We start from the raw sequence: 23737 nt of genomic DNA, 5'->3' as shown, positions 1-23737 counted from the left end.
AGGGTTAAAGCATCATTGCTGATTTCTCACCAACCAAAGGAAAGGGGAGCTAACAGCGACCCTCAATCTGAGCCTGGCCCTGGGCTGAATTTTGAGGATGCGGAGAAAAAGGAATAATATCCTTGCCTCCAAGAGCTCACAGTTTGGGGCACCTGGGTGGCTCAGTCAGTTAAGCGTCCGACTTCGGCTCAGGTCATGATCTCACGGTTTGTGGGTTCAAGCCCCGCGTTGGGCTCTGTGCTGACAGCTAGCTCAGAGCCTGGAGTCTGTTTCAGATTCTGTGTCTCCCTCTCTCTGACCCTTCCCTGTTCATGCTGTCTCTCTCAGAAATAAGTTTAAAAAAATTAAAAAAAAAAAAAAAGAGCTCACAGTTTGACAAGCAGAGGAAAATCACTGATTGAAGATAAAGATATGCTCAGTGATAAACCAGAAGATACAGGGAAGGTTCTAGAAGAGGATTTTGCAGCATAGTGGAGAGATTTCACAGACTTCACTTTAAATGCAAAATTATGTTCTGTCACCCTGGGCAGATCCCTTAGTCGTCCCTGCCTGTTTCCTTGACTGTAAAAGTGGAGATAGTACATGAACCTGCCTCACAAAGCCGTTGGGAAAATTAAGCGAGCTCCTGTCCAGAAAGCTCGTCCTGTAGTACCTGACCCAGAGGTGTGTTCAGAAGTGATCGTTAGTATGATTCCAGTGGCCCAAGAGAAATCCGGGACCCGATCTAAAGAAATGCAAACGTAAGGAGGAAAGGACGGCTGAAGAGCGGCCCAGCCCTCCAGGATCGCTTAATTATTGCGGTTGAAGTTTCTTTTAACTTCAGGTTCTTTCACCTGGGAGGCATCCTTCCCAGGGGGCGCCCGGGGCCTCGGCGTCTCTGTTGCCCGTGGCAACCGGCAGTCCCGGCGGCGTCAGGCCTGGTAGGCACAGCGCAGGGGCGGCAAGATGGCCCTGAGCTCCTGGTCCCCAGAGCTGGGGTTCAGTGGGAAGGCGCTGCCGCAGGCGGCAGCAGTCTCCACCGGCCCCTCCCTGGAGTTATGCACTTTCCCCTCCTCCCTGGGTTCCTCGGTCGCGACCGCTGCGCTGGAGCAGCTCTTTGTTGTGGGTGAGAAGCCTGCGGGCGCCGGAAGGGGGACAGGGGGCCGCTGGGGTGGCTTCTAGTTGGCCCGGGGTGGGATGAGGGGGAACCTCCCTCAGTGGGGACCTGCCCGCGGGAACCCCAGGTGTCCCTGGCAGAGGTAGAGCCGCCTCAAGTTCCTTGGAGAGGGAGAGGCGGCTTGGTGGGACCCCAGGGCTTAGCTCTCCTGCCCTAGTGCCACTAAAGTGACTTGGCCCAGCTCACACTAGCGACTGCTAACAAATCCCCGGCAAATCTTTAACTCTCAGACCACCGCCATTTGCCTGCGACTGGGGTGCCCACCTGCATTTAGCTTATGCATTTAATTCCAAGGGTGCCTGGGTGGCTTGGTGGGTTAAGTGTGGACTCTTGATCTCAAGTTCCTTAGTTCAAGCCCCACGTTGGGCTCCATGCTGGGCTGAAGCCTACTTAAAAGACAGACAGAAAAAAGATTATGTATTTAATTTCAGCTCCTCCCTTCTTGCCTTTTCTTTGCAAGTTAACTTCCTCCAACATTCTGCCGTGGTAAAGTGGAGAATTTAACAGGCAAACAAGAAAGGGAGTGTTTAAGAAGCTCCTGTTGTATTAGACAAGGAAAATTAGACATGGATGTTTAGTGGATGCAAACATAATACCTTGGATAGGCCCAGGTTAAAATACCTCTTCAGTTAGAAAGCTGAACCTGTAATCAAGGCACCTAAGTTTAAGGTAAGATATGGTGCAAGAAAGGGCATTTCTGTTTAGCTCATAAACCATTTAGGCCAAACAACAAAGCGTCTCCACACTTTAACATCGGCTTCTCATGGGTTCAAGGTAATCATACTGACTTTTATCATGTTACTATTACTTTGAGATAGTTTTCTTTTTTCTTCTTAGATGACTAATTTAACTTCACAATTCCTATGAGACAGGCTTGGATGAATATTATCATGAAGAATGTTACCCACCAAAGAGACCTAAATAAGTCACACGTGTCCAACCAAGGTCATTGCCGATGATAGAGCTAGGGTTTTTAATTCTCTTTATACTTGATCTCTAGATCTGCATGTGCATTTAACCCCAGCACTTCTGTGCAAATATTTTTCTGTGAATAATTTCTGGACTCCCAGAAAGGTTTTTATAGGAAAAAACTTCATTAAGCCTCAGGTGTAGGTTATCAAATATGGAATTCTCCAGCCTATTTGCAAGTGGGAACAGCTTGTGCTCATTCATTACATTAGAAGAAAGGGAAGGAGGTAACAGGCAGTGCCTGTCTCTTCCTCACACTTGTTTGCAAACTCAGTAACTGATTTTCACTTGGTTTGAGAGCTTCGTGCATTAAGAGAATCCATGCTCCCTGGAACTCAGGGCAGAAATTGCTCTCTACTCTTCTGAAGAGTAGAGACCACTAAGGGCAAGGACTCGAGTCACACTACTTGTGTTGAATCTAGCTAGATTCTTATCCGTGATGGGCTCTGTGACCTTGAACATATGCCATAAACTCAAAAGTCAGATTTATCACCTGTGAAATGGGAGTCACGCTAAAATTATAGTAATCAACTTAGCTAATACATGTAAAACATGAATCCCATCAAACTAATCTCACACATGAAGATGAAGGCCTGGAATTCGTTTAGACAAGTGTAGGTGACTTCAGTGGCCGCAGAGCCAAGGTAAGTATAGCTTCCTCTGTTTTCCCTCCTATTTCCTTTTATACTTTTTTTTCCCTTCCTTCTTTCCACTCAGCACGTATCTTCATTACCATTACCGTTGCTAACAGTTCACAGGCCTCTCTTTTCATGTACTTCCTACTTACAGTTGTGAGGGAAAGGAGACACTTTGCATATGTCACTGAATGAAAAGGGCTAGAAGCTCTGTCTATCTCACACCCAGTTTTCAAACATTTATTCTCATCCCAGGATTAAAATATTGGCACAGGGAAAAAAAATGACATAAGGGACTTTTAAACAGTTAATTAAATGAGTGGCTTCTTTTTTTGCAAAATATTATATTTACACGTACACAAATATATGTACGTGAAAACATTCTCACACCTAATTATAGGTATGTTATATTTCTTCCTTTCTATGTATTATTGAGTTTTTTGTCCTGTTTTATACAGATTCCTTCTTTCTATCATGAGAGATGCAAAAATGGAGTTTGCCTTCAAGAAGCATAAAATATATACTTAAGTTAGAATAGTATGAAATAGGAAATACGTTCAAAAGAGATTCATATTAAGTATTATAAGAATTCAGAGATAGAAGATATAATTTCTGCCGGGCAGGCATTTGAGCTAGATCTAAAGGGTTAAATAGGATTTGAACAAACAAATAAGACGTCTTTCATTTTCTAATTTTTTTTTTAGAACAATCACTGCAAAGTGACTATTTTAAATGCAACGAAGAAGCTAGGACCTTTCTTAAGGACATTGCTATCGCTGTTAAGAAATTGGTATTGTATTATCTCTAAGAGCTATTTTTTTTTCAATCTTCCACTTCTTCATCAACCTTTAATTTAGCACCAACTCAGTTCAAGTGCCTTGAATAGATGAATAGGGAAACTATGACCCTTGAGTGAAGAAAATGTTTACCTCAATTTACGAAGCATTTGCCCCTGAGTCCATTGGCTGTGGAATATTGCCTGGTTTTCGGTGCAGGACACTGACTGAAGGACCCGTGCTATGTCCGGATGGGGCCGGCCTGCTTAGGAGAGGCAGCACAGGTGCTCACAGAGCTCAGTGAAGGGGTGGGCCGCGTGGGCAAATGCTTGACCCCACATGTACACACCATGCATGGTGCCAATGTACTCAGTTCTTGATAAGCAATTTCTTACATAACTGCTGAAAGATTATTTGACCAGGTCAGTGAAAACGGACCAACTCTTTGTTATATTAACTTGGCCCCATCAAAGAAATATTTAAAGAATGTCCTTTTGAAGTGTCACAAACGTGTCTCTACTGGGGAGGGGCAGAGAGGCAGACACAGAATCCGAAGACAGGCTCCAGGCTCTGGCTGTCAGCACAGAGCCCGATGCGGGGCTCGAACCCACAGACCGCGAGATCATGACCTGAGCCATAGTCAGCTGCCCTACCAACTGAGCCACCCAGGCGCCCCATAAAATATTGAGTAAGAATCGACTCCACATCAAATCTAAAAATGTAGAAATGTGGCGTGAAGTAAATGAGTTTGAGTCTGCAGACTGCTGAGAAAAGTTCACCTCCTTTATAATTACATTTTTCTGTGATTATATATAGCTGTGTGTGTATACTACAGCATTATACTTTAGGATCCCACTTAACTGAACATGCATATGGACACACTGGGTGCCTGTGTGTGTGGTGGTACACTGTGGTCCTGTGGAAACCTTTTTCCTCTGCTTTGTCTTTTTGGTTACGTTTTTCTCCCGGATTTGAAGGGGTCAAACTATTTATCGTTGCTTCTTAGAAATATCTAGTATGCCTCCATGAAATATCTGAGCTGTGAAATCTCCATTTTTGAAAGTAACAAATTTTCACTATTCTGAAAGTTTACCCTGGATTCTTTTTTAAATAGACAAGTAAAAGGAAGAAAGTAAAAACCACTGTGATCTCAGCATAATCATAAAATAATAAACTAAATTAATGTAATAATCATAATTAACTCTTTGAATGCTTTTCCTACTTTCAGGGAATGCCTGTATTGAATTTTATTTTTTTTTATAGAAAAGCAATCCTACTATATATATAACTATGTAATCTTTTTATTACTCTTATAACGAATTTCTCAGGTCATAGAATAGCTATATCCATTACAACCATTTGTTTAAGAGATGATTTATCTATTTTTTTCCACTAACATTTTTGGATGGTTTTCTTTTTTTAAAATAAGCCCCACCAAAAAAGGACAAAAATCCCCACCAGACTATTTGTTTAGATTTGTAGGTATATATTAAAAAAAAGAAAAAAAAACATGGTTCTTTTTATACCTAAGCATATTTTAGAGGCATTTTCCATTTTTTAATTAAGGAACTTTTTTCTCAGAGTTACCCTTTTAGTGGGAGTCTTTAAATTGATTGAAACTGCAGGCAAGAAACAGGGAAAGATGATTTCTGAGAAGAAAATCTGCGAAGATTAAAAGATAAATGAACAATGACACCTAAAAAACTGATTATGGGATAGTTATTTTTCTATTCCAGAAAAAATAAGAGCAGAAGGTATTGGTTGCAAATCAAAGTTTAATCTCTGAAAACATTTATAATAGGGCATTACTTGGGAAATCAATTTTATTATTTTAATGCTTTAACTTTTTAAATATGTAATTTAAATTTTCAGGAAGAAATGAGAAAAGCCACAATTGATCTCCTGGAAATTGAAAGCATGGAACTCAGCAGACTGTATTTTCTACTGGAAACGCTTCCCAGTAGCATTGGCAGAGAACTGGAAGGTACTTTTTAGGTTATCAACTGTAGAAACTTAGTCTATCTTTTAAGAAAATTGAGCCCACTGCTTGTAACAAGACAAGTTTCATAATTATTTTCTGTCAAACTATAGCTCAAAAGAATATGCTACACAAACACAGATCCATAATAATTTTCCCTTACACTTTAAGTGGAAATGATGTATATAAAACTTGAATTTATATAACTCTGTTTCTAACTAGACTGAAGATATATGGATTAGCCTGTTCCAAATTGGTATTTATTGAATCAAATTTGGCAACTTGACTCACTAAACCACTGTTCTACTTTCTGCCCCTGTAAGTTTAGAGACTATATAGGTAACTCACATAAGTGGAATCATACATTTGTTCTTTCATGACTAATTTCACTTGGCATGTCTTCAAGGTTTATCCATGTTATAGCATGTGTCAGAATTTTCCTTCATTCTAAGGTCAAACAGTATTCCACTGTGTGTGTATACCATGTTTTGTTTGTTTATTCATCCACTGATGGCCCCTTGGGCTGCCAGCTTTTAGCTATTGTGAACAAAGCTGTTGTGAACATGGGGGTGTTGGGGCACCTGTGTGGCTCATTCAGTTGAACATCCAGCTCTTGATTTGGGCTCAGGTCATGATCTCAGAGTTTCTTGAGTTTGACCCCTGCATGGTCTGTGCACCAACAGCGCGGAGCCTGATGGAGATTCTCCCTCTTTCTGTGCCCGTCCCCTGCTCACACACTCTCCGTCTCTCTCAAAATAAACAAAAAAATATTCAGTTGATGCAAATTTATTTATTTATTGGTGCAGATATCTATTAAGAGTCCCTGGTTCTAATTCTTTTGGGCATCTATGCAGAAGGGAATTGCTGGATGATATGGTAGCAGAGTCCTTGGTTTTGAGAAACTGCCATTCTGTTTTCCACAGTGGCTGCACTATTTCACATTCCCACCATAATGTACAAGGATCCCAGTATCTTCATATTCTTGTCAACATTTGTTCTTTTCTGTTTTGTTTTTTTTAATGTAGCCATCCTTATGGATGTGAAATGGTATCTTGTTGTGGTTTTGTTTCGCATTTCCCTAATGGTTCGTGATGTTGAGCGTTTTTCATGTGCTTATTGGTAATTGGGATATCTTCTTCAGAGAAATATCTATTCAGATCGTTTGCTCATCTTTTAACTAGGTTGGTCGGTTGTTATTGAATTGTGAGAATTCTTTACAGAGTCTGGATGTTAATTCTTTATCAAGAATATGGTTTGAAAATATTTTGACCCCTTCTGTGGTTTGCCTTTTTACACATTTTAAAAAATTTTTATTTTGAGAGAGAGAGAGCANGGTTGTTATTGAATTGTGAGAATTCTTTACAGAGTCTGGATGTTAATTCTTTATCAAGTATATGGTTTGAAAATATTTGACCCCTTCTGTGGTTTGCCTTTTTACATATTTTTAAAAATTTTTATTTTGAGAGAGAGAGAGAGCGTGCACACTGGGGAGGGCCAGAGAGAGAGGGAGAGAGTGAATACCATGTATGCTTTGTGCTGTCAGCACACAGGCCGATGCAGGGCTTGTGAGATCATGACCTGAGCCGAGATCAAGAGTCGGACACTTAACTGACTGAGCCATCCATGGTGTCCCCTTTTCACCCTGTTGATACTGACTTTGGTTGCACAAAAGTTTCAAATTTTGATGTAGTCCAGTTTGTCACTGTTTTCTTTATTTTTTTTAATGTTTATTTATTTTTGAGAGAGAGCGCATGAGGAGCAGGGGAGGAGCAGAGAGAGGCACAGAATCCAAAACAGGTTCTATGCTGTTGGCACAGAGCCCAATGCGGGGTCAAACCCACAAACCTCTAGATCATGACCTGAGCGGAAGTCGGATGCTTGACTGAGCCACCCAGGTTCCCTCAATGTTTTCTTTTGTTGCCTGTGCTTTTGGTGTCATAGCCAAGAAACCGTTGCTAAATCCAATGTCATGAAGATTTCCTCCCATGTTTTCTTCTAAGACTTTTATAGGGTTAAGTCTTATATTTAGGTTTTTTATTTACTTTTAGTTAAATTTTGTATGTGGTGTACAGTAAGTCTCCAGCCTCATTTCCCCAGCTGCCGGGAGTGTTGACTGAGGCTCACAGCTGAGCTGCTCTGCAGGAATAGATGACACCACCTCCTGCCCCATCCTGGGCATTCTCTCCCAGGAGCCGCCCACACTCAGTGATCAGTTAGTGTGAGAACACAAAGGTCGGCCTCCCTTGCTGGGTGCAGAACAACTCCCAAGTGTCATCACAGCTCCAGAGCTTGTTACCATGTAACCTCTGCCTCCCCTACCCAGTGGTTTAAATTAAAATCAAACTGGGGGAGCCTGGGTGGCTCAGTCGGTTAAGCATCCAACTTTGGCTCAGATCATGATCTCCTGGTCTGTGGGTTTGAGCCCCGGGTCAGGCTCTGTGCTGACAGCTCAGAGCCTAGAACCTGCTTTGGGTTCTGTCTCCCTCTCTCTCTGCCCCTCCCCCACTCACGCTCTGTCCCTGTCTCTCTCCTAGAAATGAATAAAACATTTAAAAAAAAATAAAAAAATAAACATTAAAAAAAAACCCTGAAAAGTCAGTATATACAAGTGTGCTGCTTCTCAAATAATCTACTAACATTTCCATTTACTTTTAAGAATGTATCAGAGATGCGCGCAGATTAAATCTTCTTGAGATAAATCAATTACAAACGGACGTTACAAAGATGAATAGTGAAGTAGAGTTTCTGAAGAAGAGCCTACTTGATCTGAAAACAATTAATAAAACTCTAGGGTATGTATTTTTTGATGTGGTACATGAAGGAGTTGGGGGTCTGTGACTGGAGTGTGAAAAATATCCTAAGGGGTTCACCCTCTGTTTCTGAACTGGCGAGGGCAAGTAGGAGGTGGGTATCACCTCCAGCAGGTGACTCTGGCTGCTGAGGGGGGTGTGATGGCTGCACAGAGCTGGGGAGGAGAGCAAAAACTCTTTAACCACTGCAATTAGGAGACCTGTAACGTTTCAGAGGCCATCCAGCTTCTCAGCAGCAACTATTGTGTGTGAATCATACATGTCCTTGCAAGCCCCCTCCAAAGGTAGAGGCATACAATTGCTTTAGTTTCCATTTAAAATTGTTGCTTTAATGTTTATTTTGGAAAGAGAGAGAGACAAAGTGCAAGCGGGGGAAGGACAGAGAGAGAGGGAGACACAGAGTCCGAAGCCGTCTCCGAGCTGTCAGCACAGAGCCTGACGTGGGGCTCAAACTCATGAACCATGAAATCATGACCTGAGCCAAAGTTAGACACTTGACCAACTGAGCCACCCAGGTGCCCCATAGTTTCCATTTTAGTAAAATTATGTTTATAAACTTCAACCACTAAAAAGAAACCTTGCTGGGTATTACATTGTATATATAGTTATCAACCCTGGTATATTGTGCCTAGGTTAGTTTCTTAAAGGTATTCAGCCATAAACTCCTAGAGGTCTGAGGATGAGACTGGTTCCCGGCAGAGGGTTCTAGATTTTTATCTGTAATTAGATAATATATATAACTGCCTGTAGCTCAGATTCTGACACCTGTTAGTTTCTTTCCTTTTTTCTTGAGCTGTGTGCCAGAACTTCACCCCCGTGGGCCTCATTTTCTCCATCTGTAAAATGAGGATTACAAGCTTGAATTTATGCAGCTCACGGAGGAAGAGATAAATCTCAGAATTAGAGAGATATTAATATCTGATATTAGAGAGGGGCTCTCCTCTCTCCTCTCTGACTCCTGTCCGTCAGAGGAAGGCTAGCTTTCTCCTGGGCCCTCCGTGCAAGGCAATGGCATAAGAAGGTGGCTGGAGGGGGATGGTGAGATGTTTATCTTCCTTTGGCTTAACTGGATGTCTCAGGGTAAGATAGTTATGGCAATGCGACATATCAAGCCATTTGTCAGATTCCATTCATCTGTTCAAAACTGTTTTTGAATCACTGTATATGTAAAATAACCCGTAGTTATTTCCTGGTATGGGTTGGGTGGGGGAAGGCAGGACCCCATGACATTTCTGCAGTGGTAGGTGGTTGCAAGATTGACACTTGTGTTGTGGTTCCTTTTGTCTTCCTCTCGACCAAGTTGAGGTAATCACAAATACACCTCTAAAATAAGCCTGCCTTACAATTTCCCTCTCTCTGGTGGTCATCTCAGCAAGCAGACTTTAAATTCCTTTCCTAAAAGCCGTACTTTTTGGCGCCATGAACCATTCTTTCCTCCCAGGGAACAGCAAGACGAGCTGGCAAGGAAGCATGAAAGGTTCGTGGTGTCCCTCAACCACACGATGGGAGAAAAAGCTGCCGCCATTGTTTACATCAATGAGACTTCCACCAAAATAAACTCGGAGACGAAAGAACTAGAATGCCAAAAACAATGTCTGAAAGAAATACAGGAGCAGATGGAAAAAGAAAAACTGGAACATATGAAAAGAAAAGAAAAATTGAATGAAGAGGTAAGTGGCGTGATTTACTTTTTTTAAAAAATACAGAATAGGGGTGCCTGGGTGGCTCAGTTGGTTAAGCGTCTGACTTCGGCTCAGGTCATGATCTCACGGTTCGTGGGTTCGAGCCCCGCGTCGGGCTCTGTGCTGACTGCCAGCTCAGAGCCTGGAGCCTGTTTCAGATTCTGTGTCTCCCTCTTTCTCTGACCCTCCCCTGCTCCTGCTGTCTCTCTCTTTCAGAAATAAGTAAATAAAACATTAAAAAAATACAGAATTGTACAGAATCTCAGGCAGGAAAGGCTCAAGGCTAGCAAGCGTCGCGTGTGATATCTGCTGGGAACACTGGGGTGGGCCTGGAGCAGAGACCCAAGCACCCTGGGGCCCCTTGGGGAAGACACTGATGTGTCATAGAGTCTCAGCTCATGGGAAAGGTTATGAGTGGCATGCCAGGGGAACACTGGGGTGGTCTCTTGCTCATATGTGGCCCCATAGGGACAAGGATTTGCCTGCATGGCATCTCATTGCCTCTAACCGTTCGGAAGACATGTCTCTAAGGACAGGACCAGGGAGGGAGTCCAGCCCTGACGGAGGCTTCGGCTCCTGCTGCGCAGCGCAGAGCAGCCCACGGAGGGGTAAGGCAGAGCCAAGGGCTCTAATAGGAAGGAGTATTTTGAGGGGCGCCTGGGTGGCTCAGTCAATTAAGTGCAGCCTTCAGCTCATGGTTCGAGTTCGAGCCCTGCATCAGGCTCGCTGCTGACAGCCTAGAGCCTGGAGCCTGCTTTGGATTTTGTGTCTCCCTCTCTCTGCCTCTCCTGCTCGTGCTCTCTCTCAAAAAATATATATTAAAAAAAATTTTTTTCAAAAGAGCATTTTGAGATTAGCAATATTGGGAGGGTGGAGTGAGAATAACTATTGCATCTTGGTGTGTGCTAGACTATGTTAATTAAAATTCACCATCAAAATGCCTTGTGATGGTTCCTCTTTGTTCTGCACTGGTTACCCCAGGAGAGGCAGGCCTGTCTCTGTAGGAATCGGCTCAGACGGGCCTCCTCCTCCCCCACATGTGGCCGCGTAGCTCCTGATGAGAATTCTGTTGAGTTCCTCCTCTTTCCTCTGCATCATGGGAATGGGCATAACTTGATGCAGGAAATTGGCTAGGGCTCAAAGGAAGAGGAGGAAGGAGGAAGGATTTATTAAATTGCCTTTCTTGAGTCTTAATTAAAATTTAGTGGACTATAGTCTGGCAGTGGCCAACATTTGGGCTTATGGTGACTTGACTCTGATAAGACTTGGACCAATCATAAATTCCAGTCAGGTCTGAGCTTCTTTATCCTTCAGAACACCTATATCTTCAGAAATAGTTTCACACTAAAAGCATGGATTGTTTTTCTCGAGTATAGACAGTTTAGCCCTTGTCATCCTTGGAACGGGAGCTCTTTGAAGTAGCTGGCAAGGAGCCTTTCTGGCAGTGTATAGCTGCTAAACAGAATTTGTAAAAGCCGAGTTTCCTGGACCTTTTCAGGCTCCACAAGGCAGGGATTGTGGCTTTAATTCCCTGCTATATCCAAGCACCACACCCATGAGAGGCACTCTATAATATGTATTGAATGAATGAGTTTCTAACTTCATTTTCAGACTTAAGGGGAAGTGTTTCCACCTTCCTGTTCTTTTTTTTTTTAATGTTTATTCATTTTTGAGACAGACAGACACAGTGGGGGAGGGGCAGAGAGAGAGGGAGACACAGAATCCAAAGCGCTCCAGGCTCTGAGCCGTCATCACAGAGCCCAATGCAGGACTAGAACTCACTAACTGTGAGATTGTTATGCCCAAATCGCGAGTCCCCAGAGACCTCCAAGGAGCCGGCACGGATGCAAGTACGAAAGGGTCTTTGTTACAAGCTCAAGCAGGGGCTCACCTGTCTACCGGCACAGCGACAGCAAAGTGAAGCCCCGAACAGTGGCGAGCAGGGTTTTTATGGGATAAGGGCGGGGGTGTTACCGTGCACATGCTGTTCGTTTTGCATCATTACGTAAGCACCAATCATAATTGTACAACACCCATAGTAACAGCATAGTAACAGTTGTGACCATTCAGTATCTGCAAGGCATCCGTTACATTTGGCGGGACCCAATCATGACCTTTGAGAGTCTTTTAAAATGACCAATTATGAGGTGGGCTCAGAGACTCTAAGTGGGGCTTATGCCAGCAGTGATTGATTGGCAAGATTGTACAAAGTAACTACCTGCAGTTCCCAGCCCTGACTCGTCTCCAAGACTACAGGAATGTTACACATTTCTTTTGATTGGCAGATCCGGGGGCGGTCCGAGGGGGGCTTCAGCTGAGGCTTTTCCCGGAACTGGGACTACGTTGCCTGACGTTGTTTCTAATGGAGGACTTAATTTCAGGCTCCTCAGGATCATGACCTGAGCCAAGTCGGATGCTCAGCCAACTGAGGCACCCAGGCTCCTCCCTTCCTGTTCTTTAATATAAATGTTAAAACACAAGAAAGGAAACCCAGGGGGGCTTCAGTTAGGGAGTTCGCAAACATGACACGTTGTTCTTCCATCTGTGACTAGTCTTTCTCAGGGATCCGCACACTTTTACTCAAACAGGCCAGTTAGTAAATATTTAGGGCCTTTGTGGGCCACACAGTCTCTGTCACAACTACTTAAATCTGTCATTTTATCACGAAAGGAACAGTACTTAAATGTGTGAGAGCAGCTTTACAGTAACAGGTGGCTAGATTTGGGGCCCACTACTAGAATTTGTCTACCCTTGATCTATCTCCCTGGAAAGGGGCACCAGTTAAGATACCTTCGGACATAGGGACACCTGGGTGGCTCAGTTGGTTAAGCATGGACTCTTAATTTTGGCTCAGGTCATGATCTCCCAGTTCATGAGTTCGAGCCCTGTGTCTGGCTCTGTGCTGACAGCATATAGCCTGCTTCGGAGTCTCTCTCTCTCTCTCTCTCTCTCTCTCTGCCTGCCCCTCCTTTACTCTCTCTCTCAAAATAAATAGACATTTAAAAAAAGATACTTTCAGATGCAAATAGTAGAAGCCCTAACTCAAACCTATCTTAAATAGTCAGAGCATTTATTATCTTACATAGTAGGAATCCCCAAGGTAGGGCAGCCTCCAAGACTAGTTAATTCAGTGGCTCATCCCTCCTCTCCTCCATCCTTCATCTTAAGGCTGGCTCTGTGGTCACAAGCTGACTACCAATAACTGGGTCGTATGCTTCCTTATTCAAGTAGAAACAGGAAGATCTTCTCCAACCAAAGACCATAAGTCTTCTTGCTGTGTCTGATCTGGCCGGGCCAAGAAAGCACCCACCCCTCAAACCATAATGAATCCCAGTGGGATAGACCAAGTGCAGTGGATATTAAGGACTCAACCACCATTGTTCACTAAAGGCACATGACAGGCTGTGGTAACAACCTGTTAATTTCCTTTACTTCCTATGAGAAAGAAAAAACTATAAACTGTCAGAGTCTTCAAATCGTAAGCTCTCCCCTTACACAAAACAAAATATTTTTTGCTAATCTGTATCTGAGATTGCAAGGCCTTGCGAGAAGGCATAGGCCAAAGAATGAACACAGAATTCCAATTTTCAACAAAATGTATTAATCACGAGTTTCCATTCATATGCATCTGTGCCCTTGTGCTGAGATAATTGACAATGGTCATGTTCATTCACAAGACACTTTGGGTGCAATGGCTGATAGCTTTAACAGAAAGCCACCCAAACACACGTTGTCGTAACTCTTTATTTTTTTATTATTATTATTTTTTTAATGTTCTATTTATTTCTAGGAGAGAGAGAGAGAGAGAGAGAGAGAGTCAGCATGAGCAGGGGAGGGTCAGAGAGAGAGGGCGTCACAGACTGAAACAGGCTCCAGGCTCTGAGCTGGCAGTCAGCACAGAGCCCGACGCGGGGCTCGAACCCATGAACCGCGAGATCATGACCCAAGTGAAAGTTGGACGCTTAACCGACTAAGCCACCCAGGCGCCCCATCGTAACTCTTTAATACAGAGGGGAATATGCTTTCTCAGGCCTAACTACTCAGTTAGTTACCTTGTTCTTGATAATTCATTTTGCTAGAAAAATCCATTGATGTATTTGATTTTGACAAGAGGATGAATTACTTCATTGGGTCTGACAAGTAATCAGAATATGTTTTATCTTGGTAAAATGGTAAGAGGTTGTCCAAGACTGTGGCTCCCAGTCTCCAATGATTTTTGTTTACTCTGTTTTCAGTCTGCTTTCTTTCCCACTAAACAAATGTGAATTTATGGTTCATGGGTTCGAGCCCTGCATCGGGCTCTGTGCTGATAGCTCAAAGCCTGGAGCCTGCTTTGGATTCTGTCTCTCTCTCTCTCTCTCTGCCCCTCCCCTGCTCATTCTCTGTCACTGTCTCTCAAAAATAAATAAATGTTAAAAAAAAAGATTTTTTTTAAATGTGAATTTAGGTATTCAGACAGTTCTTCATTTTTTTCTTTGACTTTCGTGATCTTATAAATCTGGTAACCATTGCTATGGTGTTTTACTAGCAAATAGCTACAGTGGCCACTGCTTTTATAATTTGCTATGAATGATCATTGTCTTATTGCTCTTATAAATTNACCCTGTTTTGGTTTTTGGAGGGGGGGGGGTTTGGTTTGTTTTTTTTTTTAATATGTGCATTTTGTTGTTGTTGACAGACTATGGCATACTTAGATTGAATATAGGTTGACAAAATAAAAAGATTTCCTAAACTTTGTCGTTCTCCTAAGTTTTTGATAGATTTATTCTGTTTATCCCTACAGATTGAGGAATATAAAAAACTCTGTGTATTGAATAGAAAGGAGATTACTAAAAAGAAGAAAGAATTGGATATATTAAGACTTAAAATGTCAAAAATTAGAGAAACAGTTAGTACCAGCACAGTGGTAAGAAAGAATAAACTGTGTCTTTCTAAGCCTGTTCAGAGCACCTTGATATATACACTGTCTTAAATGTAAGCAGGAGCAGCGACTTCTTTAAAGGAGCTGATTTTACTCCATCTGTACACCATTCTGAGAGAATGTTTTCGGCATGATAACATTTTCTGACCCTGTATTTAAAATGTTATAGTGCAATCGTGTTTTCTTCTTTGGGAATATGGTCAGAAGAAGGAAGTTTGGATTACCATAGGTACAATTGCATTCGATGGACCAAAATACTATAAAAATGGTTTTAAAAATGCACACAGAACTGGCCAAATGCATACGGAACCATATATAGCATCTCCATGAGATTGCTTTATTTTACGTAACAAAATGAAAAACCATGGGCAAAGTCCTTAATTCTGAATGTATGATAATAAAACAGTGTGGACTTTTGATTTATATTAGCCAGAGGAACATTAATGTGGAAAGGGGACTATTTGTATGAATTAGAAAATACTTCAGGTCTCTGCACTTCTATTTTTTAAAATTGATAACATTGATTGGAAGCTAGCCCTCATAAATGTTTTGTGAGGATTATCCTTATTTTAAATATAAAACTGAAGCTTATTGAGGTAATTCTAATGGAAAAGGGTAATAATAATACCACTTCTGTATTAATTAAAACAAAATGCCAGCTAATCTTCTATTGCAATTAGTTGAATTAATCAGTCTTTGGTATATTTCTTCTATCTATTGAGAATTACATGTAAAACTATATGGGGCAACAGTCCTCACATTTCTTACCAGAAACATTATACTTCTTATCAGAATACTCAGTTACTTCCTTATACTTTTTATAAGGTGGTTCTTGTCATCTTAGTTATAGTGTGTCTATTATGATATCCAATTACAGAACATTAGTAGAATCAAAATTTCTCCCCAGTATGTGTATTTAAAAAGATCACTGGGGCGCCTAGGTAGGTCAGTCGGTTAAGCCTCCAAATATGGATTTCGGCGTAGGTCATGATCCCAGGGTTGTGGGAACCTATGTTATTGGGGTGCGTGCTGGGCATGGAGCCTGCTTAGGATTCTCTCTCTCCCCCTCTGCCCCTCCCCCGGTCTTGCATGCAGGTGCAATAAATAAATAAAATAGGTAGATAGATAATCATTATCTGTTTTTCAAATATCTGTATAGTAAGCAAGCATGAGTGAGGCTAGATTCAAAGAAGAAGAGAAGGGTTATAGCAGATAGACTTTATCTGCAGGCCCAAGCTCCTGTCTCTGGTTTGGGTCTCATAAATCTTAAGTCAGGCACTCCATCAACCCAGCTTGGGAAGATACAGGGAAGATTTCCTATACTCCAAAGATCTCTAGGACCAAATTATGCAAGACTAGAAGGTGACAGGGATAAACTCACCTCCAGTGTAATCTCCACCTCCCATAAGCCAATCTTTCCACCTTAACTCCACTTTACCAGTGAAGAATAGTGTTTAAAGCACAAACTTGATGCAAATGACATATCAGACAAAGGGCTAGTATCCAAAATCTATAAGGAACTCACCAAACTCCACACCCGAAAAACAAACAATCCAGTGAAGAAATGGGCAGAAGATATGAACAGACACTTCTCCAAAGAGGACATCCAGATGGCCAACAGACACGTGAAACGATGCTCAGCATCCCTCCTCATCAGGGAAATACAAATCAAAACTACACTGAGATTCCACCTCGCGCCAGTCAGAGTGGCTAAAATGAGCAAATCAGAGAACTCTAGATGCTGGCGAGGATGTGGAGAAACGGGCACCCTCCTACACTGTTGGTGGGAATGTAAACTGGTACAGCCCCTCTGGAAAACAGTGTGGAGGTTCCTCAAAAAATTAACAATAGAACTCCCCTAGGACCCAGCAATAGCACTGCTAGGAATTTACCCAAGGGATACAGAAATGCTGATGCATAGGAGCACATGTACCCCAATGTTCATAGCAGCACTCTCCACAATAGCTAAAACATGGAAAGAGCCTAAGTGTCCATCAACAGACGAATGGATCAAGAAGATGTGGTTTATCTATACCATGGAATACTACATGGCAATGAGAAACAATGAAATCTGGCCATGTGTAGCAACATGGATGGAACTTGAGGGAGTTATGCTGAGCGAAATAAATCAGACAGGGAAGGACAGATACTATATGTTTGCACACATAGGAGGATTAGGAGGAACTTAACTAAGGGCCATGGGGGAGAAGAAGGGGAAAAATAGTGGGAGAGAGGGAGGGAGGCAAACAATGAGAGACTCTTGAATGCCAAGAACAAACTGAAGGCTGATGGGGGTGGGGGGAGAGAAAGGGAGGTGATAGGCATGGAGGAGGGCACTTGTGGGAATGAGCATTGGGTGTTATATGGAAACCAACTTGACAATAAACTATTTTCAAAACACACACACACAAACTTGAGTGTCACAGCGTCCTGGGGTTCAAATCTTTAACTCAACCAACCTGAAGTTTCCTCACCTGTAGAATGGGGTACTAATATTGTCCACTTAAAAGGTCTGGAAGCTCAAGTGAGGTCATGTCCATAAGGCTTTTAGCTGAGTGCTTTGTATTTGGTAAAGGTGGTTATTGGGGTTATTACTCTCACCACCTGTGATTAAAAAACAGGGTTTGGCTGTGGACTGAGACAACAGGGAATTCCAAGTTAATCTTCAATTTAGACAGCTCTGCAGCCCGGTCAATCTGAGGTGATATTGCCAGAAAAGAATAATGGTATGTGATTGTCAAGGTGGCCTGCATGTCCAGGGCAAGGGGGATTAAGGACGAGAGGCGACAGATGTGGGGCCTAATGGGCCTTCACACAGCCACTAACCCTCATCATTGGTCATGGTCCTTTAGACAGTGTGCTCATGTTGGACTTCAGACCCTTGTTAACTCTGAAACTAGTTATTGCCCAGAAGTTGAGTTCTGAAGTTGAGCTTCAGAGAAAGAAAGAGTTGTGGGGAGCTTTCGGGCACCTGTCTGGTACCGATGTTTCTCTGACTTCATGTTGACATGCACAGTTAGGTGGCATTAAACAATCTGCCTGTGGTAACTCCATGCCAGGGAACAGTGGAATTCGTCTGATAAACTTTCTCTCCCTTCCATTTCTCCCTCACAGCTAAAATGCAGACCCAAGGCTCTAATATGTTTGCCTCCCCTTTATTCCAAAACTGCATTGTTAAAATATGTGTCACTTTGAATTTTCTCTATTCATACTTCATTCTTTTAAATGATGCTAACATTTTACCACAGTACCCAGCTGTTACGTTTCCAAAATACTGAATAAATACTAAGAAAACTTCTCTTCAACAGGAGATTATTTGTCAGTTAAGGTAATTTTTTTAAACTTTTTTTTTTTTAATACTCATTCTAATGTCCTGGATATTTTGAAAATGATTATGAAAATACAGATTTGTTTAGATATATTTTATTATTTTTTTAATGTTTTATTTATTTCTGAGAAAGACAGCATGAACAGGGGAGGGCCAGAAAGAGAGGGAGACACAGAATCCGAAACAGGCTCCAGGCTCTGAGCTGTCAGCACAGAGCCCGATGCAGGGCTCGAACCCACGAACCGTGAGATCATGACCTGAGCCCAAGTCAGATGCTTAACTGACTGAGCCACTCAGGCGCCCCTGTTTAGATTTATTTTAAAAGGTAGCCAAAATGAATTCATGTCTTAAAAGTTGTTTTTATAGTTTTCATAGTCTCATTTGCTATATTTGGCTGCTCTCCAAAATTTTGGGTTTTTTTATGATGATTTCAGAAGTATTTCTGTCCAAGTTCTATGTGTAAATAATTTTAATGCTTGCTTTTTTATTTTAGCTAAAGGATACCCCCAATGTCAAAGTTGAATGAATGATACATGAATGGTTAGTGAATTGAACACTGCCACAAATCATATGGTGACAACTGAATGCCATAATTTTATTGAATTTTCAATAGGTTCTTAGTGATCACAATCTAGAGATAGCACAACTACAAGGAACAATAAGATATTGGGAACAAGAGGTTGAAGGAATAAAGAAATCATGTAAGATCCTGGAGAATAAAGTGTAAGTTCAATGCTTTATTTTTACTAAAGCACTTCTAGGTGTTATATTTCTTTCATAAAAAATTATTTCATATTAGATTGAGAACTATATTCTCTTAATTTACTGAAATTTGTGATTGTCAGCTTTAAAAAAACCCACCTCTTCGTCTGGAAATTAGCCAGTCTTCCATATGATCAAGAGAAGAACTGAGGATGATACAGTCATTTTAAGAAAAAGGAGGGACTCTTTGGAATCAGTTATCCTCACTTTAGTTCCTGATTCCCTACAAACAAGTATGTCCACAGGGGAAGGCATTAGTGGAACCTCCTATAAGGATCACGTACCCTTGCTATGATAGTTGTTGTTCTTAGTCAAAGGGGACTTAAAGAACTTGTTGAGAAAATACAAGGATGTTTCAGGGCAAAACCCATAGGACTAGAACCATAAACTGAAGGAAATCTGTCCATCCCAAGGAGCACAGTCTCTGCTTTCTTTTGGGAACCATGTTTCATTCTCTCTTTATCTACATACTGTGTTTTCTCCGCGAGGGCCCATGGCTACGCATGGCCATTCCCAACCCTCTGAGTTTACCTGTCACGTGTCCATCTATCTTTAGAGATTGACCCACAGACTTCTCCCAGGAGAATTCCCAGATTTTTTTTTTTTTCCCATCAGAAGATTGTTTGGCTCTGACCAGGAAGGTGGAGTCTTTTAGTACAAATATGGCTTCCAGACCTTCCCCCAGATTCTGTTGGCAGTTTAAAAGACTAATTTTAGACTTAGTAGCTTCCCCAAAAGGCAAGTAACTTCACATGTGGAATCTTGTTACAATATAGCTTATTTCTATATAGGATAAAATGTTTTTTGATTTATATATGTCTTCTAAAACAGCAGTTACACAATACAGTGCAATTCTGCCGTCATCAGGCCATAAAATAGGCAATAATCTTCATACTCAGTACCAGATTTAAAAATATAAAATCTTGGGGTGCCTGGCTGGTTCAGTCAGTGGAGCATGGGACTTGATCTTGGTTGTGAGTTCGAGCTCCATGTTGGGCTAATATTTACTTATAAATAAATTTTTTTTAAAAAGTATAGAAGCTCAAGTCATCCTACAACTAAAACTCAGAATAAGAAAATTTGTTTCTTTGAAAGTGATTCTTTAGTTTTAGTTCATGCATATTTTAAAGAAAAACTAGACAAATAATCATAGAGGAAGATACAGATTAGCTCTTCAGTTATTTCTAGGAGTTATGATTTAAAAACTTGCTACACTGATGAAGTTTTACTTATAAGCAGACTTCATGTTAGCTAATTTGTTTTAAATATACATTCAAGAAAGAAATGGGGATTCATTGATCTTCTATTTTTAATGGCTCATCACTTCTTTTTTTTCAATCTCAGCTTTTCAAGAGTTTTCATTCATACGGCATCTCTGTGAGGAAAGGTGCATTTGGTTAATTGGTGATTGGAGATTTCAGTTACCTCCTTTATTATTAATAAAACTATACTTTTTTTTCTCTTTACTACCAAGCAAATTAAAAGAAAATTCTTATGTTCTTTCTATTTTCTCCTTTTGTTTAATTTCTCTATTTATGGAAGTGAGAAAAGGCACCTAAATCTTGGTTGGTAGATTTGAAGAGTTGAATGTTGTTTTATAATAACCTGTAAGATTCTTTAAGAGTAAATTATACAAGAAACTAAAATAATTTGCAGAAACCCATCTTTTTATTAATAAACCTTATTCCCTCCCATGAAACCTTTAATTTCCAAGCTTATTACATATTTTAAGGTCCAAATATTGAGAAAAAACAAAATGATTCAAACAAGAGTTAAAATTCTGTGTGTGAACAGTTAAGAGTACCTCAAATGCTCCACAAGTTCTCAGGAAGCATTCATTGATAATTTAAACCTTATTCATTATGATTATTGATGTCTAGCATGATGTGTTTGCATAAAAAAAGGCAAATCCTGTGCCTACCTTTCTAAATGGGTATGGTCATTCGGCTAGTTTCAGCACATAGGAAGTGGGGGTTTGTAAGCTAAAAGTTGTAAATAAATGGTATCCAATTTGTGACCCAGAGTATATGCTTACCTTTTAAAAGGGTTGAAATGACTTCAAACTTTTCGCGATTCCCAATAACTTCCATACTGCCAAACTTTAATGATTTAGCGTATTCCGTAAAGTTCTTGTACTCTGTAAAGTTCTTGAATTCTTAATGGAATTTGAAACATTTCTACCTTCTTGAAATACTGTCTTTCCTAGCCTCCCAAACATCATATTCTCTTATGTCACTCACTAAACTGCCCCTTCTCAGGGCCCTTTATTTGCTCCAGTTCTTTCTGACTTAAAATTTTGGAGTTCTCAGCCCTTCTCTATTCATACTCTCCATACATGATTTCATCCAGTCTTACAGTTTTATATATCTTATATATATATATATATATATATATATATATATATATATATCCAGTACTAAATGCATATACCAAATGCATATACTCTAGCTTATTTGACCTCTCCATTTGAAGGATGTCTGTTAGATATCTCAAATATAACATGTCCTAAACAGAACTCTTAATTTCTCACCTCCTTAAGACAGATTGTGTATCAGTCTTCCATATCACCACTTAACTAGTTACTCTAGCCTAAAACCTGGGAATCCTCTATCATTCCTGTTTTCCTCACTACCTAAGCCTAACCCAACCTCCAGCCAAATCCAAAGGCAGGTCCAACTATCTCTCACTACTTCCACCACTACAACTTTAGTCTGAGCCACCATTATCTCTTCTGGACCACTGCCATAGCCTTCTACATAGTCTGTCTTCCTGTACTGTTGTCTTTCTCCACTAAGTAGCCACAGTCATCTTTACAAGATGTAAATCAGTTCATGTCTCTCCTCTGCTTTGATCTTCCCCTGGGGTTTCCTTCACAATAAAATCTGAACTTCTCCTTTGTCCTCAAGACCCTACGTGATCTAGTCTCTTTCTGCCTCTCCAGCCTTCTCATAATTAATTCTCTCCTCACCAAGTACACAAAACTAGTTCTTGCCTCAAGATATTATCACTGGCTGTTCCTTCTACATGAAAAGCTCTTTCTTCATATCTTCACCTATATCTGACTCCTTCTCATCATTCAGGCCTTTCACAGATCATCTCAAGAGGCCTTCCCTTATCACCAATCTATAGTAGTACCCTCACTCTCAGGATTTCTCTATCCTTCACCCTACTTTGTGTTCTCTAAAGCGCTTAACACTATCTGAAATAATAATAACAAGTATTATAACAATAATTATAATTGTTATTATGATGATGGTAACTTGCTTATATTCTACTTCACTAGAGTGTAATTTCCATGAGGGCAGGGACTTTGCTTGGGCTGCATCTCTAGTATCTATAACACCTGCAGAGGACAAGTGTTTCATAATTGCTTCTTACTGTATAAATAAAGGAAGTATTAATTCATCAGAAGAGTAAAGTGTTTTTTTGCTTATTTTTGTGAATATACTCATAAATACATTTCATAGGAAGATGGGGACTGGAAGTTTCTGGAGTCATAAATAAATGTGACTTTACTGGAAAACATGCCCTAATATGAATCTGTTTGTCTTCCTTTGATCGTAGACAATTTTTTGCAAGTAACAAGGAAAAACTGGAAGATTCATCTAATGTTGAAAAAGAGGAACTTTTGCAGAAGATAAAGCAGGTAGGAAGATGGAAATTATGCCTTTTAGATTATTATTAGTATTTATGGTAGTTTTTATTTTTAGTTAATATTTTAAATATATTTGAGAAATGTGAAATTTTCCAAAAGTAGATTTTTCATGAATTCGTATCACCATGATCATTTACAGTAATTCATTTAAAGATTTTTATCCCCTCCCAAAGTGTTTTAAATATATGAAAGAGCCAGTGTTGTCTATGTGAAGATGAATTATTTGGAAACTTGTCATGTGGTTATGGTTATATTACATTAGAAATATCCAGATCAATGGATATTTTTCATGTGAATTATTTAGAAAAGAGTGGGATCTTCTTATATTTATGTGGTGCCTGTAAAGTCTAGCAACCCATACTGCTCTTAGTACATAGTGAAATATTGGAGTCAGATTAGCACCTGGGCGAACTCTCTAGACATTTTAAATCTTAGGTTAAAAAAATATGGTAAGTACTTAATTACGGGTGTAAACCAAAACTTATCCACAAAGTATTCAGTAAAGCATTCATTATGATAATTGAAAAATTAGGGGGAAGATACAATTAAAGTCCAACAAAGGGACCTTGATTAAGTAATAGCTCATATTATTGCGTGACAAAAAGAATATAAAACAGTACAAGGCAGATCTCTCCCAGAAGAATGATTTGAACCAATTAAATTCTTTCCGTTTGATTACTATCTAATGGCATTAGGGATGGCTTTCCTCCAGGTTAGACCTACTCTGATTCTTTAGTTGTGAAGATTCCGAAAGATAGAAACTAGGATTTCTTTTTCCTTTCCATTTATCTCCTATTATATCATCTGCCAGCTTCAGATGATAACTTCATAGTTTGCAGCCCCCAACTATCTGGAAAATCCAGGGCCTCTACAGTGACATGGCTTACTTGTTCAAAGGGGCAAATGCAAAGGGGTGTCCCTTTAATCCATAGCCCTCAGCCAAATTCCATGAGTTTAAGTCAGTGACTGCTTTAAAGGGATCAGGGCTCTGACCCATTTACTATTTCCACTGGACTCTTAGCTGCAGGCAATGTTAATTCTCAAGAGGCATAGGAGGCAAGTTCA

General features: G+C 40.6%; 1 protein-coding gene across 4 annotated transcripts in view; it reads left to right on the top strand.

Annotated features, from left to right (window-relative positions):
* The first annotated feature begins 945 nt into the window (after window positions 1–945).
* The window catches only part of CCDC175 (coiled-coil domain containing 175), a 71030-nt gene continuing 48238 nt past the window's right edge, over window positions 946–23737 (top strand). For 2 of the 4 annotated variants that reach the window (XM_077768835.1, XM_077768858.1), the window contains exons 1-8: window positions 946–1105; window positions 3465–3550; window positions 5409–5520; window positions 8171–8306; window positions 9766–9994; window positions 14790–14912; window positions 18869–18978; window positions 22582–22663. In XM_077768835.1, coding sequence (XP_077624961.1) covers window positions 946–1105; window positions 3465–3550; window positions 5409–5520; window positions 8171–8306; window positions 9766–9994; window positions 14790–14912; window positions 18869–18978; window positions 22582–22663 — 1038 coding nt within the window. Of the gene's footprint in view, window positions 1106–1798; window positions 1826–3464; window positions 3551–5408; window positions 5521–8170; window positions 8307–9765; window positions 9995–14789; window positions 14913–18868; window positions 18979–22581; window positions 22664–23737 lie in introns of those variants that run through there. The other 2 variants (XM_077768853.1, XM_077768844.1) reach the window with 2 other exon arrangements.

The sequence above is a fragment of the Crocuta crocuta genome, unplaced genomic scaffold (assembly GCF_008692635.1).
Source record: "Crocuta crocuta isolate KB4526 unplaced genomic scaffold, BGI_CrCroc_1.0 scaffold10, whole genome shotgun sequence".
In the NCBI taxonomy this organism is placed as follows: domain Eukaryota; kingdom Metazoa; phylum Chordata; class Mammalia; order Carnivora; family Hyaenidae; genus Crocuta; species Crocuta crocuta.
This window is presented reverse-complemented; position numbering and strand designations above follow the sequence as displayed.